Raw genomic sequence first — 25,748 nt, forward strand, 5'->3', positions numbered from 1 at the left:
TGTGTGTGTGTGTGTGTTTCTTTCACAATAATGGACTCAGATCACTTATGTGTCTTCCCCTTGACCACCCACAGAAAGGTAAAAACATCAGATGAGGTCAGAGGTATGACTGCATTTCATCCACTAAGTATTTTTTCCAGTTCTGAGGCAGCATATGGCTTGTGGATGACGCACATGAATCGGCAGGGACTGAGGAGGAGCAAACCCAGTGAACTGTAATGTACCCAAAATCGATAAAATATGGTAAAAACGAGGGAAGACGTCAGACATGTTTCCTGCATCTTGTGTGGTTTTATTATCTTCACAGGGGTATGAAAGACAAAATTGTCCATAAGTAGAAAAGGATATCTGTGATTGGCTGGCAGTCAAAGTCAATTGAGGATGTCTGGGCTCCACCTCACCTGTAACCTTAAGCAATATAGAGCGTTAATAGATGGAAGTATTTTGGTAAATCTGATAATAAAGGGGCATTTGATATTAGGTGGAAATATTTGAGTTACATTAAATACATTTGAAGATTAAACTTCGGTTTCAATCTTTTTGTCACCAAAGCTACACAATGTTGCATAAATGTCATGTGTCATCAATTGATGCTGCGAAAATGTCAACCAGATGTCATCTGGACTGGCATGTAAAATGAGGAAATGAGACATTGATGTGACACAATGCATATGGTTATCAACATGTGTGAATGTCAGGAAGATGATGCTTTCACTCAGATGTCGTGTACATTTGGAAGGCCAAGGGGTGGGGGGCAACAGGATGTGTGTCCTCTCTTTTATGACACTCTATATACTATTTTTTGGGATTTAAATACATCAAAATACCATAAAACTGTTTGAAGTTTCCTGGTACTAAAATGTGGATTTACTACAAATACTAAAATCAATCACAAATTTAGATTTAAGATGTTTTTGTTTAATTCCACTAGAGGGCAGCATTGCATGACTAATGTGCAGCGTCACCGGTGGAAACACGATGACGTAAACGATGACTCACCCCGTCTACTGGTTTGGGGTGTGTTATGTAAATACTTTGCTGGGGAAAGGTTTAAGAAGATATTAAATCACCATTTAGCATTCACCTTCTGTTAAACGCATACAAAAAGAGCTGATACCTTTATCAAGTAACGCATTGTTGTAGCTTTACAGATAATGAAGCAGGAATGTAAAAAAGACGTGGCGATTGTTTTGATAACATTCAAATCGTTGTTGTATGCTTTGCAATATTAATCATCACATAAAACGTTATCTCCAAACATGTTTTCTTCCACGAGCATAGCCTTAAAATAATTTGTCTAGTTCCACGTGTGCGCTCTACAAACTATATAATAAAAGTCATCAACAGAAAAAACAAAATGGCTTGTGGGTGTGTCCAATAACATTAGTCTTTTTTTCCCCTTCAAGAGCAATATGATTACAAACGGGTTGAAATGTGACATCTAATAATAAGAATTTACGTTTGTGTATAAGATTAACCATGCCTGCTGTATTTGTCGCACACATACAGGCGCTCCCATAGAAACACAGACACATTTTACTTCTGCGCCAAACATCTGTAAATCATCAAGTCTGACAAAAGTGGTGCCAGCAGGAGGGGCAACTTTTCTCGGTTTCAACAGATTCTCCTGCATTCCCATTTTGTGTGCGAGAAGTCCATCGGTTGATCAACTCACTCAATTGTTATCAAGATGCCACACAAGAGGAGAAACCACGGCCATCACAAGCCCTCAGTGGCCACGGAGGAGGTGAGGAAAGCTTCGACTGACATTTGATCACACGAAGGAAGGAAGATGCAAACGCCATCTCTTCTTCAAGTGATGTTACATGATTGTTTTGAGAGATAACTCATTTTATTTGACGCATTTTAAATAGTCTTTAATACTACTTGCGGAATAACACGCGAGCGCAGTCAGTAAGGTGTCATTTCTGCAGAAAAGCGTATTGCACAACTATATTATCGTATCATTCACGCACACAACTCACTTCTCTGAAACTACTGTATACTACCGGTACCGGTAAAGTGAGGGGTGGTGCATAAAGCACACACTCACACACACACACAAAAGTTGACTATTGTTCCCTGGGACGGGAAGTGTGAAGAGGCTGCTGGAAAAGAATTAATTTGAAGTGGCCAGCGAGTCAAAAAGCAACAACACAGACAGCTGTGTTAATTGCCGTCAATGTGCTGGGAGTGGCACGATACACGTTTTGGTGTGGCATGATTAAGCTTAGTGTGCAAGAAAAAGAAGTCCACCAAGGAGTGCGTTCCAGTTCTGGGTGACTCTTTTAATTCCGCTTTTGTGTTTCGCCTCCTCTGCCCTCATGGCGTATGCAGCCTTCTACAACTATGTTGTAAGTAGCTTTGAAGCCACTCTCTTGAGATTAACGCACTTTGTTCACGCATTGATATTTCTGCTGGGTTTCTGACTGCTGACATCAAAATGCTTTTTTTCAAACTTGTTTTAATAATTAGATGAACATGTTTTGTATTTTTAAGTGTTATCTTCTTGCTCAGCCAATTGAATTTCAAACATGCGCCTAACTGTGTGTTTGGTAAGTGAGTGAAATTGTGAATTTACTTATTCTGGTGTTAAATTCATTAAGCGGGGGAAAACAATGGGTCGAAAAACACAGCATCCTGTAGATTTCCCCTTGAATTCTTTCCTTGACAGTCTGTTGCCAAACAATAACTCTTCAGTATATATCTGGACTGATGGAATTTTATGGTGTTCCCTAAATTAACCGAGTTTCAATTTCATTTATTTATTATTTTAATTTTATTTTATTTTCCCGTTCATACATTTTTAGCGATAAAAGTGAAAGTTGAAAATGTTATACCAAAAATCCATTATTAATAGCGTTATTCAACTTTTTGTGTCATTGTAACCAAACGGTAGTAATGGAATTCTCATTCCTACTCTTTTTATATCGACCAGACTGTACATGCTTCTTCATCTCTGATTTCTTTGCGTAGCTTTACATTGTGCCCTTTAGTGTTCAGACTGAATAGCACACAACTGAATTACCTTGTGCATCAACTACTATTTACAGTTTCCCTATTCATACTTCCGCCCACCCATCCATCCATCCATCCATCCATCCATCCATCCATCCATCCATCCATCCATCCATCCATCCATCCATCCATCCATCCATCCATCCATCCATCCATCCATCCATCCATCCATCCATCCATCCATCCATCCATCCATCCATCCATCCATCCATCCATCCATCCATCCATCCATCCATCTTTCTTTCTGTTTCAGGTCAGATATGAGGACACAATGTATCCTTAAGAGTGCATGATGTTCGATCTGTTTGTCTCCCTCTGCTGCAGAAAAAAATCACGTGTAAGCTCATGCTGATAAATGCTACTTTCTGAAATAACAGGGGGGTTGGTGTGTCTAGTCTTTACTTGAGTGACTATTTCGCCTGTACACTTTCACACCTTTATACATTGCTCTGACATGCAAGTATATAAAAAAAATCACATTTCAGCAATTGAGACACGAGCCAGCATGGGTTTGTGAGTATTAGTGTTGTCGATGTTGCAAAATGCACATTTCTGCAACGTTTGAGTCATTAATTGTAACACCCAGAATTACATCACAAAATCAATGACACACCCGTCGAAGAAGACAAAAGGAAGATGAAGTTGTTGTTATTATTAGTTTACCGGGTGTGTTGAGAAAAATGCTTGCCTGAATTACTTTTGCATAAGTAAGTCATGTTCTTTCGGTGATTGGAATTTCTTGATTTCGAGGTGTAGAAAAAGCTTATAGGTTCACAACTGAGTATGAGTACTAAGTCTTTGAATATGTACACCGCTGTTATCTTCAAATTTGTAGAAAATATTCATGATAAATATTCTTGAACGTCCACAATGCATCTCGTTTCTTCCCATGCAAGTCCGATGTCATTAAATCCCAACTGAAGCCTGGCTAATTACTGTGTTTGTATTGTTTCCCATGGTGCATCAGCTTGTTTGACAGGCTGGGCGGCTTGACACTTTGGATCGTGTCTGCATGACAGGGAGTGTGTCATGCACAGTTTGTCTCGTAGGGAAGACAAATGGGTTGTAAAGTGATTTGTAATGTCATGTTCGTGACATGCCTTGTTTTTAAAGTTAACATGCTCTCTGTGGACACACACACACTGATTCAATACACTGCATTATTCAAGATTTAAATTCAATATGCTATATACAATTCTATGGGAGGTTTTATTTGATCACTTTGTGCCTAAATAGCCACTGGCAAGGTGTATATCAAAGTACTCCGGAGTTTTAGTCCTGTGGCTCATGTTCCAGCTACAAATATGTCACAGGGTGCACGAACACTCGTTTATATTTAGGAGCCAAAAAGCATTATGTTATATATGCTAAGGGGTCCCTGGAATCCCAAGGTTTCAGTGACCAGTCGATGTCTGCTGCACAAACAGGAGTAGCAAGTCTGAAAGGTTTTAATGGGCAGATAGCATAGCGATTCTATCGCAGTGACTCATGCCACTGCTGTATTGTGCACATACTCCACCCATGTACGGCCTGAAGTTGCACACGATGTGCATAACACAAATATCAATGCTGATTTTGCACTCGGGGTAGGTGTTCAAATCATAGCTTTAGCAGCCCTTTTTGTTTGCATGAGTAATAATCATTTGTGTTAGTTTATTCGCTCAGTATATGACTTCATGGCTGTTGCTTATTGAATACATTTCATAGCATTTTTTGATGTCTGATGTAAACACTGACAATTTTGTGCAAAATTTGTAATTCAACGTACCTTAAAGGGAAGTCAAGTAAAAAAATTGTATTAACAATAATATATTGTATGCAGCCCTACTAAACTAAACTTGATGTTCTGCATGATATTGTTTTTGGAATATGTACTAAACTGGTTTTATCCACGTCAGGCGGGAAGCTATTTTGTCACATGCTGTCGACTAAAAATGGCATCAGACGAAAACAGGTCGGCAATGATTGGACGTTACCTGAGAAACTGTGATGTCACTTTCAGTCGACAGCAAGTGGCAAAATGGCCGCCCCTTGAGGTGGATAAAAATGGGCGGGACTTTGCTACTTAATTCGTATTCTAGTCAGATTGTCATGTTTAGACTACTGGGGCTACAGAGAAAATATTATTGTAAAAACAAAAATATTAGTCTAGTGAGTCTAAGTAAGAAATGTCATCAACGTGGTGTAATTACACTCTAGCGCCTCCCTTTATTGTTGTCAGTGGGAAGTTACATAAGCTCCCTTTATAACAGTTGATTGACTTGCGTGTGTTCACGTGTGACCGCCTAAGGCAGGAATATGAAAACAAAAATGGGTGTGTGCGTGCATCTTGGGTATACGCTTAGCTTCCACAACAACTGAGACCTTGTTTAAACAATTATGACGTATAGTGCACACATGCATCGAATGTACATGCGTGCCGGCCCTGGCGGCTCAGCTCCCTTCTCTTTTAATCTCGGGAAGTTCAAGCTCTGGCTCTTGTGACTCATGCACATGCGAGCCTCCCCCTCCTAGTCGATCTTCTGCCCCATCACGCCCTGGTCCCACCACGCCCCCTTCCTCTCTGCTCCCTCCCTCTTTTCCCCTCCCTGCGTGTTGGAAACATGCTGCGAGGCGACAGACACGCCAGGGATTGACAGACAAACACAATACACACACAGAGGCACCATCAGCCAACATGGGCCAAATACTGAGCTGGATCCGAGGCACCCAAGAGACCCCGACCCTGCAGGATGTTGCCGTGGATGAGCAGGTGTGTGTCGCTGTGAGCGAATGCGTTTGTGAGTGCTCATGCCATGAAAGTATCCACGTGTGTATTGTTGTGTTGCCTTGAATCAGCTGCAAAGAGAAAGACACAACGCTTGCCTGGTAGTTCGTCTTTTACTGCTCCACTTGGAGAAAAGGTCTTTCAGAGGAAAACTGTACTGGCAACAGTCCAAGACAGACCTCGCTCCCTATTTGTGGAATGTAAGAGCTCTTGGTCAGGCCTTGCAAGCGGAATGTTTTTTTTTTCCAGCAGTCATATATTAAGCCAAAGCTGGGACAAGGCCTTCAGTGTTTGCGTTTGTTTGTTCAAGACACACAAGGCGTGTGTTTTTGTTTTGTTCCATTTTGCACTGATTGTTGATACTCAAGAAAATGCTTTGAGTCCTTGGAGAGTTTCTGCGTCTCGCCCAAATAGCATTCTCATGTGATAATGTGCTGAACAATCTAAATGGGTGTGTAGCTGGTTTTAAGATATTTTCTTCTTCTTTGTGCAGCCTGAAATCGGGACATATAATGGTTGACGTTTCTATTTTAGAGTGTAAAAGGGATTATATAACAGCTGTACTTTGGTTATTCCGCTGTCACTCTTCATTATCAAGTCTGTTTGTTTATGTGCGACTGCCAGGCAGGAGTGTTCATCGTCTTCATCGAAATTTTGTTGTGCTCAGGTTCGCTTCACGATTCCCACTGGTCTGGGAGCATTTTCATTACAAGGAAAGGAAACGGCCTCTGGGAAAATATGTCTAGATGGCACATGCACAAGAGCAAAGTCCACAGATAAGAGAAGCGTAGAGCCATTACAGGTTGATTAAACCTTTGTTTTTTTATTACTGTATATTTTAGGGGTGGGAATCAGCAGGTAACTTATTATACTGACGTTGCCCCAAATTACTAATTGCATTTTTCATGATCGTTTTTTTCTTTTCTTTTGACTTCTGTTAGTTTTCTTTTCTTTTTATTATTTCTTTTTTAATTTTATTTCAAAAACATTTTGTTTGTAATGCATTTAGTTAATGTTTTGGCTTCTTTTTGTTATTTTGTCAGTTTTCATTTACTAAAATAACATTCATGACAACACAGTGAAAATTCTAATTAATAAGTAACCCCTATCAATATTGCCACTATGGATACCGCTTCAGAAATCACAAATGGAACCTGTCCATAAACGTTTACATTTCAATGAGTTTGAGGTTCGCTTTTGATTGACAAGTTGTGTCCTTTATCCTCAAATCACATCATTCCGTCAGCACGAATCAGCCGGGCCGGTTAGCCTGTGTCACGTGTAGGTCGCTGCAAATTTGTCACACCGTGTCTGCTCACTGAACATCAATCATCAATAAATAGCCTCCTATTTGAAGTTGCTTATGTCAAGTATCTATATGCAGCAAAGCTTAAAATAGACAAAGAGGAGTCTGCTGAATGGATAAGATTAACATTCATGTATATGTACGGCAGTATTATGTCATGCAAAAGAGAAATGCAAAACACTTTTTCATATGGAGTAAATTATAATGATTTGCATTGAATGTGGTTGTACATAATTGCACAGGACTCAAGCAGACTTCAAGGTCAATTTGCCTTTGGATCTAAATTTTGCTTGCAGGCTTTTGCCGTGTTTGTCATGTAAAATCAAGTTCCCAGGCTTTAAAGGGCATACCTGTTGAAGTGTTTTATGGAGCGTGATCTTTTTGTTCCTCTTGTCTGTTTGCATCTGCAAGCAGCTGTTTGTCCTGAGAGGAAATAAAAATAGGCCAGTCACTTTCTAGAAAATGCAACAAAGTAATTCTTGGTTTGAGACTCCACATAAACACATGAATGTGACACAAGTTGTTGTCAGTGGTGCGATTATGATTCACTATTTTTCACAATTGCTGACAAGTTCTAACCTAATATCTTGAGCTCATTAAAAGCTTGACGCGGTTTACGGAAAGTGATAGCCTGACTGTGAGAGTCTAAGTTGAAGTCAAGGACAGTAAACTAGAGGAGGGGGGGATAAATTTAGAGAAGGCAGTGCAAAGGGCACATAAAGCAGGAGGACATAGATGCGCATGGAAACTGGAGAAATTTCCTTGCTCGATGCAGTCATGCTTTCATGATTACGTGGGACTTAGATTTGGCGACATGAATGAAAAACTGACGCTAAAAAAGAAAAATATTTCTACTTTTGCTTTGGAAGACTAGAAACACATCACACATAAATGTGATGATCTTGCTATGCCAGCTGTTTGTGCAATGTTTGGCTTTGCATGTCAAGGCATGCCCACTCATAATATTTTCACTTCCTGGTCACATATACTTTGGTCTACCTGTAGGAAATTGCAAGGCTTTACAAGATAGTTATTGACATGAAATGATCTTTTTGAGTCATTGAAACTGCATTTGTCACTTTTTAAATGTTTCTTCTCATTAACACAATTCCAGGTTATTCTGCAGAAGTGACTTTTTTTGCACACTTTTCTATTATACTATCTTAAGTATTCCACCTCTAGAATGCAAGGCTCCCAGGTTCTGGCTCTAAAAAACTTTAAGATAACAAGCGCTGTACGGGCGGGGCCAAGGTCTGCTTTGGTTCATTATTTGACAATAGAGATAAGTGTTGTTAGGGGTTACCAAGTAAGGCATTTGGATCCAGTACAAGCATGCAATGTTGGCTTTCTGAGACACACATGCTCTTTGTCTGAGCCAAAAGCACAACGAGACGTTTTGTTGCCTCATTCGGCAGAGTGGAGCTGTTAAAGCAGATTTGCTCTTCTCAGATAATCAAACACAAACATTCTTACCAGAAAGCTGATTTGGTTATCACTCTTTAAAAGGTGTGGAATAATTCAAGACACCAGAAGAAGCCTGAATTTCCATCAATTTCCATGCAACCTAGGCAACAATTTAAACTACTAGATACTTTTGAGGCAAATACTATATTCATGTGATAATACTTTTGGGATGTCAACACGAGTTGACGAGTTCAAATCCAAAATGTTATGTACAATGACAGATGTGGACAAAATTGACGTTGTCTGCAGCAACCCACCTTTTAGCACCCAAGTTTGAGATGATGGACAAGAGCGAGCGCCGCTTCATTATTGCCACTTGAGTGTTGCGAGTATTATTAGACACAAGAAGGCGCTGCTCTCCACAGCAATCCCTTCTCGGGTCACTCGACTAGTTAAAAGGATTAACTAACTAAGAGCAGGCAGCATGCAGAGCAGGAGAAGCCTACGGTTCCATTTTTTTCTGCTCCTTCTTACATAACATCTGACTACTGACCGGAAGTTTCCCGTGCGTTATTTGCACATGCTTTGAAGTTCTGCACAGGCCAGCGGAAATATGTCTGATCTCCACGTCTTTTTATTTCCTGCGTCAAATTTCTGCTTTTTTTTTTTTTTTAAATGAATCTTTTTGTTCCCTTGCCATGTTGTGTTTGGGTTGGGTCATGACAACATGTGATTGGATCCGCCCCCGTCTTTTCTCTTTCTTCCAAATGCACACACAGAGTCTCTGTTGGAGTGGCTGTGCAGTTGAGATTCCAGAGCAATGAGTGTATCAGTCACACCCAGATGGTGCCAGGCTGCATGGGCCTTTCTCTGCAGGGCTTCTTTTCGCATCATGTAGTCCATAGAACTGCGCGTCCCATATTTCTAGAGCCCTACGTGCCCACCCAAAAGCTTGTTTTTTTTTTCCCCACGCAGGCAGTGACAAGTAGGCGGGTCTGTATTGGTCCGACTGTCCAATCTGACGGAGTTGGGCTTCAGGGTGAAGGGGCGGGCCCTGACTGACAGACATGCCAGCTTGTTGTCCACTTCCTAGAGGGCGGAGCAACAAGTTGCGCTCGGTTGGGCGTGTGTGTAGTGTGTGCGTGTGAGTCTCTGCATGGGCATGAATGAGGATTAAAATTGTTTACTCCAGAGAGAGGATCTAAGGTGATTCGGCCTGAAGATAACATCTTGGACGCTAATACAAGTTAAATTCAGGATATTCCAAAAGAAAATTATGGTATGTAAGGGGAGTGCATTTGTCTTTGGTAAATGTGTGCAGAAGGACTTCCTTACTGGTACCTGTCAACGCTTCTTCAGTTCTCGTATGGATATTCTGTCAACAGTCTTCTTTCAGATGAGCTTTTACTGTGTGTGTTGTGCTATCAAGGTTGGAAAGTAGCTTTCTCAGACTTGTCCAAGTAAACAACGCAACAGTCATGTTCTAATAATATCTTGTGTGTCATGACAGTAGTTGAAAATGATTGTATCACAAAACCTTTTCTATTGTGCCTCCTTAGAATGTGTTTTCATTGTATTATTAATGATCAAAGTATGAATAATAATACACTTTGGCAGACTGCAAGTCACTGCGTGTCGTTAAAATGTCTGCTTCCACAAGGAAATCGTCGCTTTTCAAACTTGGGCAAAAGTGCCATCACCGATTGTCACAGTGCGCTGAAATGACTCAGACGCAAGAGGCATTTTGGCATTTTGTTCGGTGGTGTGCTGGCAGATATTCTTATGTAAAATACGCAGAGAAGGTTGGAAAATGCTGCATTGTGTACAGTTGACATTTGAGCCTCTTGAGTTCTGACACATAGCAGTATTCCATTGGGAATGAAATCTAGCGCATGCCATGTATACTCCAGGTAGTGATACTGCATCATTAACTTCACTCGTCTCCTCTCTTTCCGCTGTTATCCTCACCTTTAATGCACACCGCAGTTCCCCTCTCCTTGGTTTGTCTATTCTATTTTAAAATTGAGGCAGAACCTGAAGAAGCAGCTGCTGGCGTGCAAATTTGAATATGTCGTCGGTCTGTGGTTTGGAGGGGCGGAGCCCGAGATTAGTCATCACTTTTCAAAACATGCTTGAGCTTCAACTACAGTGGGGTAAGGCCTGCCTGGGCCTACTGCATTGTTTGTGCACTGACCCCATTTTCCTCGTGTTGTGTTTTTCTGTAGCTGACGTGTGATCAATCCATCACACCCATCGAAACCGGAGCCTCCCCATTTTTTCTCTTCCCTTGTTGGCATGAGAATATTGTCACCTTTGTCATTTCACTGTTGAAGTCATTAGGTTGAAACTTCTGCACAAGTGCATCTATTACTGTCATCGTCATTCATTATTATCTGAATTAAAAGTGTCCATCAACATCTTCTTAAGGAAGTGCAATTGAACTTTAACCCCACCCCTCCGGACTTGATTGAGTGGATGTTTTGACCGAATTTCTACATATATTGCAAGGCTTTCAATGACTCAGTTACAAAGGATTTCCCAGTAATTAACATTTGAATGGACAACTCAAGGTAGCATGTGTTAGGAAACCTCTTTATTTGAACACTTGTATGACCAAAAGGCAAATGAGTCACCGAATCCTGTTAGGCAACTTCCCTTTGAATTAAATGGCACAAAAACTAGAAAGTTCCATAGTGTCAAAACATCTTGAGAAATAATATCTAAGTATAATACTTTATCCACTTTTCAACATGAACCCATCATAATGAAAATACTGCAGCCTGTTATCTCTTGTTCTCACTGTAGTTCAGTCAGCATTAATTTTGGTAACTTAGCAACACCATTATTTACTGCAATAGCCACAACCACATGACTAACCATGTGGCAGGGTGACGCTCTGGTTGTTGGGTGCGCTCACTTCATTAGCTTCTCTGTAATCGGCGCTATTTGTCTCGCATCATATCTGGTGCAAATTAGAAAAGTGACAAACAATACACGGATATGTTTTGTTGTCGTCGAGGCAAAGCGAGTGTGAGCAACACATGTGATTTGTGTGCTATGACCAAGCTTGTGATCCACTTTGTGTTACATGCAACACCGGTCTGTGAGGAAATCACTGATGGTGTGTCAAGTGGTAGTCGCACACCCCCTCCAGATGTCTGCAATATTGCGACAGAAACATTTCGCTCAAAATAGCTAAGGGTTCGAAATATTTTAACATCAAGTTACTACCATAGACCAAAATAGTGGAGTCACACTCTTTGCAGAGATAGGGACTGGGCTAGCTGCAAACTTCCTATGTGGAAGTTTGCTATTGTTTCTCAAGCTAGATCCATTTAGCATCTAATCACAAAACAAACAAACTAGCTAGCTTGACAGGTTCACTCACTAAAAGACTGCTTGGAAATGGAATAATGATATTTTAGAAGTTGGTTGTTTTGACTCAGGTTTCAAACATTCCAAATCCACTATTTTCAGTTTTAAGTGTTGAGTTCAGCATGCAGCTGTTTTGTTTTGCAGGACACAAAACAAGTTCTGCAAAGAGTTGAGTCATCACATAATGTGATCATATTCTCGAAATTGGACGGGTTAGGTCTTCTCACAGTACACTGGGTTGGACTGAAGTTATCTGCTGTCGTGTGGCAACTTTCTGCTTTTTAATGGCACCCTATGATCCTTTTGAAGCGTTGTGTGTTTTTTTTCTTCTTCCTGCATGCTTAACTGGCCTGCGTGCGTGTGTGTCTCTTTGCAGTCGCAGCACAGACAGGACACGCCCAAACCAGCAGCTCAGGTCTCCACGACAACGCCGTCTCAACTTGAGGTATCAAAACTTGCTTTTTAATCACAACAGGAGATCTTATCTCAAAAGTCACTTTCTCCATGTGCTAATCCACCATTGACAGTGAGAGGATTATTGTCTAGGTGACCTTTGACCCCGCTGGTATGCAGACTGTGTGGTATTGTCGTTGCTTTTCTTGTTTCAGTACCACATGTTTTGATACCGATGTCTTAAATTGAAAAAGGGAAGAGCTTTAGCTTGGAAAATAAAATATCCCTTTTGTATTGAGCGTGTGAAAGTAACGCCCAGTTTTGCAGTCAACTGGAAGAGTTTTAACCCTTTGATAGAATATTTACTAAATTTATACATTTTTAAATGCTGGCGTCAAATCCAGGATTTAGATAAGAATCTGTCGTAGTCAGTCTAGTTCTGCATATTTACTTGGATATACAAGTACATGCTGTGTTGCTATAGATTAGTTTGCTGAGTGATTGGCTCAAAGTATTTTCTGCAGCACTTCAATCTTGTTTTGATTTTTGGAAAGTCCCAAGTCTCTGTGTGTCTCATCTTTGCTCACCTTGAAATTTTCTTTTTTTAAACGTACTTTTGTCATTTATAAACATGTTTTACAACATCTTTAACAAGTGAGTCTTATTTTTGGGCGGTGACCTTTGCACCCTTTTTTAATGCCTCTTCGGGTCAGTTTACAACGAGTGTGCTAACAGACACGCTAAACACATCATGTATAAAACCAAAATTCCATTATTAGCTCTCTAAACTCATAAATCTACCATGACCATGCATGTTTTTTTGGGTCATAGTAGCTAAATACGAACTGAAAGAGCTGCTGGTCAGATTTTTAAGTTAAAAGTTAAAGTTAAAGTCCCAATGTAAGAATTGGGAGATACCGACATTCCACGAATCATTACACAAAACTTTACACGAATCCTTTGGATAATAGGTTGTCTTGAGTATGAACCTCAGGTAACCTGCTTTACGGGTATTACATGAGATGTAGTAATCCAGAAACACAAAGATTGAGATCTGTCTGTAGCAGACAAATCATTTGTTAATGAGCATCCTAAATCCTTTCCATTACTGCCATGGGAGCCCAAAGGTACTTTATGCTACGTGCAATCCCTAAGCTATAAAAATGGACATCTTCACTCCCGGTGCTTTTCAGAAGGCATCATCAGGATCCGCCATGGCTTCAAAGTCTGGCGGTGTTACCACAGCCAAAGGTGGTAGCAGCTCAGCAAGTACTTCCATCAGGACAGCGGGGCAGGGGCTTCCTACAGCTAAACCCCAGGTAGACGGGCAACGGGTGAAGCAAAAGGGCTCGGCTGCAGTATGACTGGACCTACCGGCTTCCTTTTTATGGTGTCGCTCGCTTGTCTGGATGCCATTCACTGGCTTCTCTTTGTGTGCCGCCTCGGCTCTGTCCACATCGTGACCTTTGTCAGTCTTTGCTCCAGCACACCACTTCTTTGCTGTCTTCGCTTTTGGGATCGAAGGCTTTCCTCCAAGCTTTTTGAGCTGCCTACAAAAATAACCCCATGGTGTCCATTAAGCACTTGCTCCTTGGTTTATAGACTAACACCAAGCCCACTGTTATTGACATGTCGTCTGCTGGATCAACTGTTGTCAACATGACATTGTCTGGGATGAGGGGCAGTCCCAAAATGATGTCCAAGGTAACCGTTTCATCTTTGGAGCTCCCTGGGTGATGGTGATATGTTGCTTTATGCATCCAACGTTATTCTGAGACAGTTAATTTTTGGGAGCTTTTGACTGAATTCATGGGATGGTTTGTTTTGTAGACGTCACCTGTCTCCACTATAACGTCTTCCACTGTTGCCACTGGAACAGCGGCGACTACAGCATCAGCTAACGCTGCCTTGTCGACATCTAAAGGCTCGCCGAAAGACAGGGCCAAGGTATACTTGCTCGTTTTATTTAGCAAGAAACATAAAGCAGTCTACGTTAAATGATGCTATGGGCTGTATCTGAGTTGGTGTTCCTCTCTGACAACAATCTGCGTGTCGTAAAGGTCTATGCATTGATTAACATTCTTGGTTTCAGGTGCAAGTGGAAGTATGTCCCAAAACGGAAACAATCGGCGCCAAAGAGGTAAAGAGGCATTTATCTGCTCTGGCAAGCATGTTGCTGTGTGGCTTGCTCCAGTATGCTCAATTGTTTGGCATGCGCAGACACCCGCCGTAGATCCGTTTGACGCCTTGGCTAGTATACTCCCACCTGTTGATCCGGTCACTCCTAAGCAACCCATATTCACCGGCCCCGAGGTCAAAGAGGTACATTTTGTAAAGAGGTGATTGCACTGACGCACAGCATGGCTCTGGTGTGAATAACTGCGTGTCGCATGTGTCACAGCCTGATGCTACATCCGAGAAGGCTCCCAAATGTGGAGAAAGAGACGAGACGCTGCCCCCGGGTTACAGATTTGAAAATATGGTCAGTTGCAGCAGGTCAAGAGTAACGCTTGCAGCTGAATCTGTCTGCATCACTGCTCTGTTCTTTGAGTTTGACTTTTTGTACTTAACTCTTTTGTTTGGTATTAAACTATTAAACAAAATACAATTTTCAAGTGAGATATTTTAACTTATTTAGATTCACGTGTATACAATACTACTATAAATATTGAAAAATAATTCTCATTAAAACATTGACAAAGAAATAAATACTAATGGTTTATTATCAAGAAAAATAATAATATAAATCATGAACTGATCATTGGATTTTCTTTATCCTTTTTTTATTTTTTTATTTTCAGGCTCCACTTCCTGCAGACACCAGACCTAAAGATGTCCCCGTAAGTGGCCACCTTTTTCATTTTTAAGTGCAAACAAAGTTAGGAGAGACACTGAAACACACTAGCCTGAGGAATGTTGCATTGCGGTGTTGGCTGGGTGTTGTCTTTGTAAGCTGTACAGAACCTTCTCTGCCGCCTTCCCTACCTGATCTTGTTGACTCTTGTCCAACATTCACAAATGGACAAAAGTATTAAAACACACACCTAAATACATTAATTCATCTGTTCAGGGATGACCTTGACCCCTTAGTTCCATCTGCATAACAATTCCTCAACAATCCTCACATTTTCTTACGTTTAGTTTTGAATGTCCAAACAGTTACTCAATAAAATTCAGGTCAATGTCCACGTTCGCCCTTCACTTCACCCGTCTGTTTCCTTTCTGGTGGTCATCAGAGCCTCATTTCCAATTTAGCACACTCCCACTTTGCCGTCTTACGTTGCTAAGGCACTCCCTTTTTTTTCGTCTCATGATCTTACCCACTTTTCTCCCATGTGAGTTCTGTGATTTTAAGTTTTAGTGTTTTGAATGCGCTTTAAGTTTTGTGTTACACGTGTAATTCCAGGTAGTCTATTTCAGACTGCTTTGCCTCTTGAAGGAATTTTAAGGGTGTGTCAGTACTTTTCCTTGACTTCTGATCTGTTTGTGTTCTTTTGTTTACTTGTGGTCAAAAACGCCCTCTAGTGGAGAATCAAAAGAATCTTATGGCTCTTTCTCCTAAGCTAACTGCTTTTTCTTGTTGTAAGAAAATGTGTGCTCAGCTAATGGTGACACTTTGCGTTTCTCCTCAGAAACCACTCAGCACAGACGAGGCCCTGGAGTCCCTCTCGTTTGGTTTCATGACGTCAACTGTTCCAACTGTACCCAAAATGCAGGAGGTCAGAAAGAGTTTTTGGTTTAAGCTGTTTTGGATGTTAACTTATTATTATTAATTTTTCCCCTACTCAGAACAAAGATAAAGCCGCTGCCTCATCTGCTGCCGCGTGTTATGCTGCGCCATCACTCGCGAAGGTAGAGACATTCCGATTTATTATTTCCATCGCTTCTTTTGCATCTTGCCTAGCAACTTCATTCCCTGCTGTGGTTGGTGTTTTCAGAAAGTCGACGTCCCTGCGCCTAAAGTAGCAACTCAACCTCCAGCTGATAAAAAAGCCAAGATGGAAGTTGATAACTTCTCGTTGGAATCTTTGATTCCCCCTGACCAATTCGAGGTATAAAATCACAACTGTAACTAACACTACTGTTCAACTAAATTCCTATAGGTGGCACATTACAAACGGGTTTCCTTTTTTTTTTACTTTTTCAATCATCAGTGTCATGCTTGCAACTATCATCAACATAATAGTATTTGTTTCCTGGTCTTAGAAAACTGTGTGCATGGGTCCTCCAAAACTATTGCAGGCGGAAAAAGCCTCTTCAGACTTTTCGCTGAAGGCTGGACTGGACACAAAGCCCAATGAGGTCAGTGGCCATTCATTTGATTCCTTGCACTAATCATCCCACTTTGGCACTTCCTTAAAAGCCAATGATCTCCTCAGGGTGGCTCCATGTCTCAGTCTGCTCTCGGGGCTCTTAGTGACATGTTGCCAACATCGGAACGCAAACCGGAGCCTAAGCTTCGACCTGAGGACATTGTCTCGGTAGGTAAACATCTCAAAGTTGTATCTTCACAAGCATTCGGGCGGTATGCTAACCACTCATAGTGACCATCTCCACCTTGTAGGAGAAAAAACACAAAGAGGAAGACGCTGTTCGTGTCGGAGAGAGGGATGATTCCATTGCACCAGAGTACAGGTTCAATGAGGAAGAACTTAAAAAACGTCCTGCTCCGAAACCTGAGGTGAGAACACATAACGTTTAGATTGCAAGGACAAAGTGCTGGCTTATGTGACCTTCACATATATTCTCTGTTTTTTTCTCCACAAAAATCCAATTTATAGTTTCATCAAATGCACATCATGCGCAAGTTAATGTAATCAAATTTTTTTTCGCAGCCCACCTTGAACACTAATGAGGCCCTGGACCTCCTGTCTGGAGACCTTTTGACCTCCTCCACAGTTCCTACACAGGTGCACTCCACAGCTTAGACAAATATCAGCAGTGACAATCAGTGCTTAACATCCACTCTTGCAGAAAGCTGAAGTCCCTACATTTGCTCCAACCATCTGTGTGTGTCCTGGTGCACCCGAGCCTCCTGGGGTAACAATTGTGAACCTATCTATAATAATAAACATATCATAATGGACAGAGCTCCATTTTTTAAAATTCTCTCCTCAGGCCAGTCCCTTGGCGCTAGATGCACTCAGCGCTCTTAGTGACACTCTACCAACAGATGCACCAAGACCTGAACCCCCCAAGCTCAGACCTGAAGATATTGTCTCTGTAGGATGACAACAATCGGCACTTTTTCAGTGGTCAGGCATGAACACTTCATTTACTTCTTTCTTTATAATAGGAGAAAAAACACAAGGAGGAAGACGCCGTTCTCGTAGGAGAGAGAGAAGACTCGATTGCACCAAAGTACAGGTTCAATGAAGAGGAACTTAAAAAACGTCCTGCTCCGAAACCTGAGGTGAGTCTCGACAAGCAGCAGTTTGAAGAGTTCAAAGAAGATATTTAATTTGATATTTATACTAGCAACAAAAATTGGGCAGAACAGTTGGTAGTTCTCAAATGTTGCCCTTTGTGTCTCTTGTAGCCTTCTTTGAATACCAATGACGCGTTAAGCTTTTTGTCTGGAGACTTCACAAGCTCCTCAGCTGCCCCAGTACAGGTAACCAGCGGGTGATGTCAACTACAGACAAACTATTTTGTGTTTGTATTTTTAACAACTTTTTTTGTTTTAAACTGACAAACTGCAATTCCAAAGAGGCTTACACAATGTGTGTGTTTCCAGACCAAAAAAGCGTTAACCGCTCAAGATCTTTTGACTTCAACTAAATCGTCTGGTGTCCACGCACCGCTTCCTCCTACGAGCAGAAAGGCACCCCAGGTAAAACTTTCAAATTGTGATTCACTGTCCCCTCAAGCCTTCTGTCTTCAGTTCAGTGTTCCTAGACTCTCTCTTGTATTTCCTCAGCTGTCAAACTGTCCTCCAGTGTTACCACCGCAAGGAAAGCCCAAAACTGATGAGGTAATGTTGAAGACCAAACACGGAACATCAGAATCTGCTCTTGGTTTAAATCTTGATCATGAAAAGTATCCTAAATTTCCAGCCTTGTCTCCTCAGGGTGATTACATGCCTCTGGATGCTCTCGGTGCTCTTAGTGACACATTGCCAGCATCAGAACCAACACCGGAACCCCCCAAACTTAGACCCGAGGACATTGTTTCCGTAAGAAACACACATTACGATATTTTTGTTCAGTTTGCGAACGAATTGCATCAAATGCATTGTATACGGTTACGATGTTTGCTTCTATGTAAAGAATGTGTGACTATTAGTATTCGATTAATAGGAGGCTAAGCACAAAGAGGAAGAGGCCGTGCGTGTAGGAGAAAGGGAAGACTCCATTGCACCAAAATACAGGTTCAATGAGAAGGAACTCAAAAATCGGCCTGCCCCCAAGCCTCAGGTATGACATGATCAGAGTCACTTGGAGAGTTTGATGCTGGTGATTGTTTTGATTTGTACTCAAAATCTGAACAACTGTCCGGTTGTGGTCATAGATATCGAAAATATTAATTCAATGATGCATTTGAGAGTTTTCATTCAATCTAATGCGGTGATCATTTATACCTGCAGCCCAAGATGAATACCAGCGAGGCTCTTGACCTTCTATCTGGCGACTTGACCGCCTCTTCTGCTCCTGCTGTCCAGGCTCCTGTGCTCGCCTCATCTGCTGCTCCTGTGCATGTATGTTGGGTTCTGTTGTGTCTTGGTGTTAACTTGGCTGCTACATTTGTGAAGCGCTGTATGTGAATTGACTTAATCCTCGTCAATTCCTGAGGCTGAAAAACAGAGACAGAGAGTTATGTTGGTTAAGTCAAAAATTGAGATGTGCAGGTTTATTTAACAAACAACACGGCAAATAACTCATAACATAAAGGTAACCAAAATATACACATATAAATCTTACCTTAAACACTGGTAGTTAGTTTCAAGGCATTTGACGCGGTCAAAAACTGATGGCTTCCTGTCCACCCCTGCCGTGTTCAAGTTCTTGACAATGCATGAGAGTCTCTCTAGTGGCATGGAGTTAAATTACAACAATGCAAAAATAATTCAAAAGGAAAACAATGGCCCACACACAAATCCAACTGGACTATTTTGAAAACATTCTTACTTGAATTATTTCTCCTTTAGTCCTCTGCAGACTTTGCCTTAGCCGAAGACTTTGTTCCATCCTCTGCTGCCCCCAAAGTGAAATCTGCTGCTTGTGCCCCCACAGAAACTGCCTCACAGGTAACAAAAAGACGCAAAGAAAAGTGATCAAGATTATTGATATTATTGTTTTCTGCAATTTGTCATGTGTCGTGCGTGTTTCTGCATGCAGTTTTCCGCAGGAGACGACGGCGCCCTGGATGCTCTATCCAAAACTCTGATAACAGAAATCACTCCTGCCCCTCAGCCAGCCCCTGTTCCTGCCAAAGACCTTGTCAAGGTGGGCGCTGAGAAAAGACCATTCGCAGAATTAGGATCGTAACTGCTAAAAGCAAAACAAGACGTGATGAAGTAGCCACACAAATGTCCTGATGTTTTTGTTTGGTGTGCAGGAGAAGAAGGCTGTTGAAGAGAGGCTCATTAAAATGGGAGAGAGAGACGACACTCTTCCACCAGAGTACAGACCCACCGAGGAGGATCTTAAGGTACCACATGCCATCAAATAAAGCTGCATTAGCCCAGTTGACAGTTGAATGACCTTTGCTACTAACTGAGGAAGTACACAATTGTTTAACTCAACTATTCAGTGTGTGTAAATCAGTGTGACTTTAATCAACTTCCTTTTTTCTTTTCTTTTTTATTTATTTAAAGAAAATGGCCGAAGCTAAGGCCATCGCGGACGCTAAACCAAAAATGGTGAGAGTCTTGCACAATCCAACAAGATGATGCATGTTGTGTGGATATGGAAATTCACCTTGTATTCTTTGGTGCCCCGTTAAAAGTCTATGGACGATAAGACGGCCTTGGACCTGCTGTCCAGCGATTTCAACACGTCGGCCTCATCGTCTGTTGCCGCCACCACAGAGCTGACACCTCCTGTCCTTGACTCGAAGCCTCTGAAGGTAAAACACTAATAATTGCTATTGTTAATGGGATATTCTTAACATAAACAAAACACCATTACAATAGGAGTGCCCACCACTTATTTGTCCCTCTGTGTCTTGTTATAAAGGTACCTGGTATTTTTATCAGGCCCTAAGTTATAATGTGTTTATGGATTGTCAACATTTCAAATATGTTTTTAAAAGTGAGCTAGCACCATCTTGTGGTCTCATGTTCAACACCCCGTCACGAGGACCAAGTGTTTCATTGAACCTCCCCCGAGGTTGCCTAGCTTGACTTAAATGTTAATTAATTGTGTTACCGACAGAGCAAGAACAAGTCAAAGTCAAAGTTTAAAGTAAGCAACGATCGTGCTGCATGCTCAGAATTTATTTTTAGCGCACCAAATGACTATTTGCAAGCCTGTCTGTGCTTGATGCCACACACAGCCGCATGTATGCTTCACCTAATAGAAATGCATCGAGCCTGTTTGATGATTGTATGCAGAAGGTTCCCCAACAGTGTTACTTTTTTTTAACTGACTATTTTTTTTTTCCAGAAACAACATGCATCAGAGCCTCCTGCGGACAACCAGCTCTCTGGTCAACTAAGCTCTGACGTCGTAGTGACATCTACAAAGCAAGGAAGGAAGACCTAGACAACTCGCTGTCAGGTTGGTGTCATCAAATGCGCTTGATGAAGAGGAAATGTAGTCTGTTCACAGAGCAGGGTCAAAGGGTCTCATCATAAAACAGAAACTCACTCACGAACCGCATCAAATGAAAAACTAATCACTTTTAGTTCACACGGAAGACGGATGGATTCATGCGTACATGAACAGTTACAGTTCAGATTTTCCAAAATAGTTTTTTTATCATCTAATGTATCTTTAAGCTGTGGCGAATGCACTTTTTTTTCCTTTTTTTAATTAGTAAGTGAAATAAACTGACATGTTTGTGCTGCAGGTTGCTGGTGCACTTTGACCTACAGAGGCCTTTAAGGACGCACCAGTGGGGACCCTACCCTCTGCATTGAGATTGTACTTTTAATAAATAATCAAGGATCTACACGAGTTGAATGACAACACACACATGCACACACTTACATAAAACTATGCCTGGTTTCACTTGTAGTCAAGGATGAGGAGTTTTCGGTTTCTGTCTGTGCAGCGAGACATGCTGGAGAATAAAAAAATCTGATGAGTTTGCTGGTCAATGTGGATAAAAAAGGTGATACTCATACCTTGTTTTTGCTCTCCTACGTCACACAACAGGCGCACGAGCTTGGCGACTATCATCTTTAACAAGCAGCGAGGAATGAGTGTAGTATGAGTATTAAGATGTTGTGCAATGCTTTATGCAAGTGCTCAAGTGCCATTAAGATGCTTTGTTCGCTTTTATTTTGGATATTACATACAAATATGCAAAGCTCAGTCTGGAGGCTTCTTCCTTGCAAATAACTTTTTTTTTAAGAGAAATAGCTGTAGGGTCTATGGTATATATTTTGTAAAAAGTACTGGTGTCCACAATTGCACTTTGTAAACAAAGGTGGTGTTTACAACAAACTGTAAAAAAAAACTTACAAAAAATATTTTTCTCTATACAAGAAAACACTGTATGATTTACAAAGGGCTCCCTCTGTTTTTGTTTGGGTTTGAGAGGTGAGATATTTTAGATATGGGAATACTAATTAAATATAATAAATACTAATAATCACTCAATGTGTATTTTATACACCATTTGTGCCTAAAAGGAATTTGAAAAACACATGAACTACTTCATGTGGGAAAGGCTAAATACTGTTTTGAACATCTTTCATGACTTTTTTTTTTTCTAGGTGCAAGGGATCCGTTTGTGTGGGTGTGTGTGTTACACCATAACAGAAACAAAAACTCCTGACTTGGTGGTTTTTCACGTTGCAAAATGCTATAGCAGCCCACTTCCTGTTCACTTCGGTGGGCTTAAACTCAACATTTATTTTGCTAAAATCATTGAATGTTTATATATTTTAGCCAGGATCCTGAATGACTGATGGTGATGCAAATGAGCGGGTTTGTTGAAATTATAGTGACAAAACAATGAACATAAATAAAGAAATGATTCATTAAAATTCAAATGAGTGCTCTCTTTTCTTTTTTATGCTAATATCAGAATTTTTGGAATTCTAAAATAATATGCACATAAAGTGCAAATAAGTTTTTTGCCGACCCTTAATGACAAAACAATGAAAACGCATCAATGCAAATGATTCATTTTTAAATTCAAATACGTAAATGTTCTTCGATTTCACCTACTGTCTCAAACATACGAATTCTAAAATACCATATATTTAGATGTTTTGGCAAATATAATCGAATAATAGAAAAAAAACACATTTCAAAAATAAATTCTAATTTAGTATTGGTAAAAAAAAAAAAAAGGTTGTTATAAAAATCTGAAATGAACATTATATTATTCTCAAAGTAAACCGTTTTACTATTTTTTACAATCCTCAAAATTTAGAGAAATGTACATACTAAAATGAGAATGCAAAACAATACAAACATTTTGATAAATATTCACCCAAATGAAGAAATATTCTTGGCGTCTACAGTACGTCTAACATTCATTCATCACTTACCACGACACCCCAACAAACTAACTCTTCAACAAAAAATAACATCATTTGGTTTAGTTATTAAGAAATAAAAGAAAAAAATTGTAAATCCTCTTGGCCGCTAAATCCGAACCACATTGAACGGAGTTGAAAATAGGAGCGGCTAAGCACGTAATTTTGTTGAAAAGCTTTTTTTACGCATCCAGTGATGCTTTGTTAAAATATATCATCACAATAGAATGTTTCTAGAGTTGTATAAAGATCAATACTGCTGCTGCTGTTGTGATTGTTTTCCAGGAGCCGTTTTCTTCTGCAGCCTGAAAAAGACGGAAAAGCTCATTCGGATGAACAGGTTTTAGAGCTAGTTTTGAGTATTAATAGCTGTTGTTTAGTTTTTTTCTATTTAATTTTACTATATCAGTATTTTTGTCATTACAAATTTTAGTCTTTCAAATGTTATCTTGCTGACAAGGAATATTAAAGATGTATATGTCTTTTAATTCCGAAATATTACTTTATGGAGCCATTCAAATGAATGACATTTAGAAATGTTTCCATTAATTATACCCGAGTACAATTTAAAATTGATTTACTATGTATTCTCTCATATCATGAATTCACATTCCTGATATGAACAGTGTACATTTTCAGCTGATGTCATTGTGATGTTTGGTGGTCATAAACTTCAATCTTGTCTAAAATGTGGGCCACGGCTGAAATTAGAATCTGACATCATGGAATTATAAAAACAACATACCTCTTTTTATAATGATGTGGGCATCTGCGTGTCCTCATACCTGGGGTGGAAAAAAACATTACTGCTATACAACAATAAAGTGAGTATATTTCTCAACATGTAAAGGATAAAGCCAAAATTAAAATAGGACGTGATAGCCTCCTTGAGGACTGCCACTTCCATTTTGGACATATTCAAAGGAACTTACGATTGCAGTACACTATGATAATGACGATGACTAGGAGCAGAAGGGCACAACTGCCCAACAGTGGAATCAGTATGATGGCATCACACAACATGGAGTCACCTAATCAAGAAATACATTTAGATATTGATTATTGATTGTTACTTCCTTGTATTCACCCACAGAGGATTGTAAGCTTAGTGACACAAGAGTGACATTAGTAACGTACCTTGCTTAGTATTAGTAACAGGGACAGAAGCAGAGGGCGAGACGCTCATGGATGGATTGGGTTTGAGTGTGGGGGCCGCAGGAGCGTCAACAATTTCTCAAGAAAACAAGTTTTATATTATCAAATGCTGTCCCATTATTATCGCGCTTGAAATCATTGTAATTAAAAAAAAAAAAGATCTTACCTCCTGTCAGTCGGGTGACTTCGCCAAATATTAATTCGCTGTTTTTTAGGGAAGCACAAATGTAAAGGCCGCTGTCACGGTCTTTGTTGAAGGAGTTTAGACTAATGACGTCCTCGCCGTGTTTTTGTTTGAAGATGGATGAGAAGGAGTTCTTTTCTAATTTTAATACGCCGTTGTTGGAGAAAGATGCCAGGAAATCTATGTTGTATTTGTCCGATACTCTAAACCACATAACCATGGAACCAAACTCAGAGGGCCTGCATTGAATATCAACCTTCTGCCCTTCTTTGCTTTTCTGCTCTAATGCAGCTTCAACAGTTAACCCTGGAAGACAATTACAAAGTTAGAACTGTTTCTCATCACAGTAAAAATATTTCAGGTCACATTTACTTACTGTTGTGAAACAACAGCGTTGCCAGGATGCAAATCCACTGTCGACCCATTTCGAAGTACAGAACTGCTGTGTCAGGAAGGAGTCTGCTCGAGTGAGATGACACATAGCCCAAATGCCTTCCAAAGTGTCAAAGAGCCTCATCGCATCAAGATTGCGTTTGATGCAATGTTTGAGGAGGAGCTTGCTGATCTGCATGTCACCCCTCCTCAACTTAACTGGCTGGCCTGAAGGCTGCCAGGCGCTTTTATATATATATATATATATATATATTAAATGTCACAGTTGATAGGAAGTGGAAAAATGACCGCACTTATAAATGAATATACTGTGTCTCAGTTGACAGGAAGTGGAAAAATGGACGCTTTGTGAGATGATATAAAGCGGTGGATTTTGCGGAACTGTGTGTGGTCAAGTGGCTCTGCATAGAAAATATTGTCAAAAACATTTTGGTCTTCGATCGCAATAATAAACACGGCATATTGACGAGTGAGACCCAAAGACAAGGTGACACTCCGTAGAACCGCCTGACCCAAAACATGTGTTTGAATGTAGAAGCAGTTTGCACTCCTGTGGTCTCAGGTGCGTAACCTCCAGCTGAGCCGAGTCCTATAAACCCAGCTTCAATTATGACCTAAAATATCAAAACACACTTAACAGCTTTTTAAGTTATTTCATAAAGGAGTTGGATCACTATTTGTATTTTTTACAATTGGTTTTGAATTTTGATGGAGTCAGGCCAGTTTAAATGTGCAGCAGTCTAATTTCTGTGAAATAAAGTTCTACAAAGGTGCAGGAGGGTTCTCTTAGGTGAGAGGATGTGGGTCCCCCTGAAGAACTGAGTGAGTCGGGTGAGACGGGAACGAGACCACAGGATTCTATGAAAACAGGAGATCTTGATGAGCTTCAGAGTTGGTTGGTTATGCGTCACTCCACAATGAAGCGCTTGTTTGGATTTTGTCATCGCAGTCTAAAACGAAATTAGGTGTTAAAACAACATCTACTGAGATTCTGCTTTTACCTCATTAGGTTTATTAAAGCTAGTAAGTTAAAGTTAAACATGTTCTGTTGTTTATAATTTTATCTGTTGTTTTAACTGTACATTTTAGTTTACTGAGG

The 25,748-nt window shown here is 40.5% G+C and overlaps 2 protein-coding genes and 2 long non-coding RNA genes across 15 annotated transcripts; 1 reads left to right on the forward strand and 3 right to left on the reverse strand.

Annotated features, from left to right (window-relative positions):
- Positions 1-271: 271 nt before the first annotated feature.
- On the reverse strand, positions 272-9,495 carry LOC148390454 (uncharacterized). Its single transcript, XR_015861154.1, has 3 exons — positions 8,813-9,495; positions 7,442-7,514; positions 272-408 (listed from the first exon to the last, which is right to left on the reverse strand). It is a non-coding gene; the product is annotated as an uncharacterized LOC148390454 (long non-coding RNA).
- Positions 1,583-22,425, forward strand: cast (calpastatin). Of its 12 annotated transcripts, none has more exons than XM_088388595.1 (33): positions 1,583-1,747; positions 12,247-12,315; positions 13,457-13,582; positions 13,866-13,967; positions 14,094-14,210; positions 14,356-14,403; positions 14,484-14,585; positions 14,665-14,745; positions 15,065-15,103; positions 15,896-15,982; positions 16,053-16,115; positions 16,202-16,315; positions 16,470-16,565; positions 16,643-16,744; positions 16,828-16,944; positions 17,099-17,173; positions 17,238-17,303; positions 17,382-17,486; positions 17,560-17,676; positions 17,803-17,877; positions 18,001-18,096; positions 18,184-18,237; positions 18,334-18,438; positions 18,563-18,679; positions 18,850-18,960; positions 19,411-19,509; positions 19,601-19,708; positions 19,821-19,913; positions 20,080-20,124; positions 20,211-20,330; positions 20,639-20,668; positions 20,870-20,983; positions 21,276-22,425. In XM_088388595.1, the coding sequence occupies exons 1-32, from the start codon at positions 1,691-1,693 to the stop codon at positions 20,966-20,968; spliced, it is 2,835 nt and encodes a 944-aa protein (XP_088244721.1). In that variant the 5' UTR covers positions 1,583-1,690; the 3' UTR covers positions 20,969-20,983; positions 21,276-22,425. The 12 variants fall into 12 exon arrangements, with proteins under 12 accessions (XP_088244721.1, XP_088244730.1, XP_088244724.1 ...); XM_088388598.1 differs by lacking the exon at positions 1,583-1,747 and adding an exon at positions 2,068-2,354; XM_088388597.1 differs by lacking the exon at positions 1,583-1,747 and adding an exon at positions 5,599-5,770 and having other exon boundaries at positions 16,506-16,565.
- On the reverse strand, positions 14,969-19,642 carry LOC148390456 (uncharacterized). Its single transcript, XR_015861155.1, has 3 exons — positions 19,391-19,642; positions 19,184-19,289; positions 14,969-19,055 (listed from the first exon to the last, which is right to left on the reverse strand). It is a non-coding gene; the product is annotated as an uncharacterized LOC148390456 (long non-coding RNA).
- Positions 21,687-25,712, reverse strand: cd8a (CD8a molecule). The gene is made up of 6 exons (XM_088388612.1): positions 24,633-25,712; positions 24,239-24,562; positions 24,055-24,150; positions 23,850-23,948; positions 23,663-23,702; positions 21,687-23,222 (listed from the first exon to the last, which is right to left on the reverse strand). The coding sequence occupies exons 1-6, from the start codon at positions 24,679-24,681 to the stop codon at positions 23,168-23,170; spliced, it is 663 nt and encodes a 220-aa protein (XP_088244738.1). The 5' UTR covers positions 24,682-25,712; the 3' UTR covers positions 21,687-23,167.
- Positions 25,713-25,748: the final 36 nt, after the last annotated feature.

The sequence above is a fragment of the Syngnathus floridae genome, chromosome 11 (assembly GCF_059516105.1).
Source record: "Syngnathus floridae isolate MCC-2025c chromosome 11, RoL_Sflo_1.0, whole genome shotgun sequence".
NCBI classification, from domain to species: domain Eukaryota; kingdom Metazoa; phylum Chordata; class Actinopteri; order Syngnathiformes; family Syngnathidae; genus Syngnathus; species Syngnathus floridae.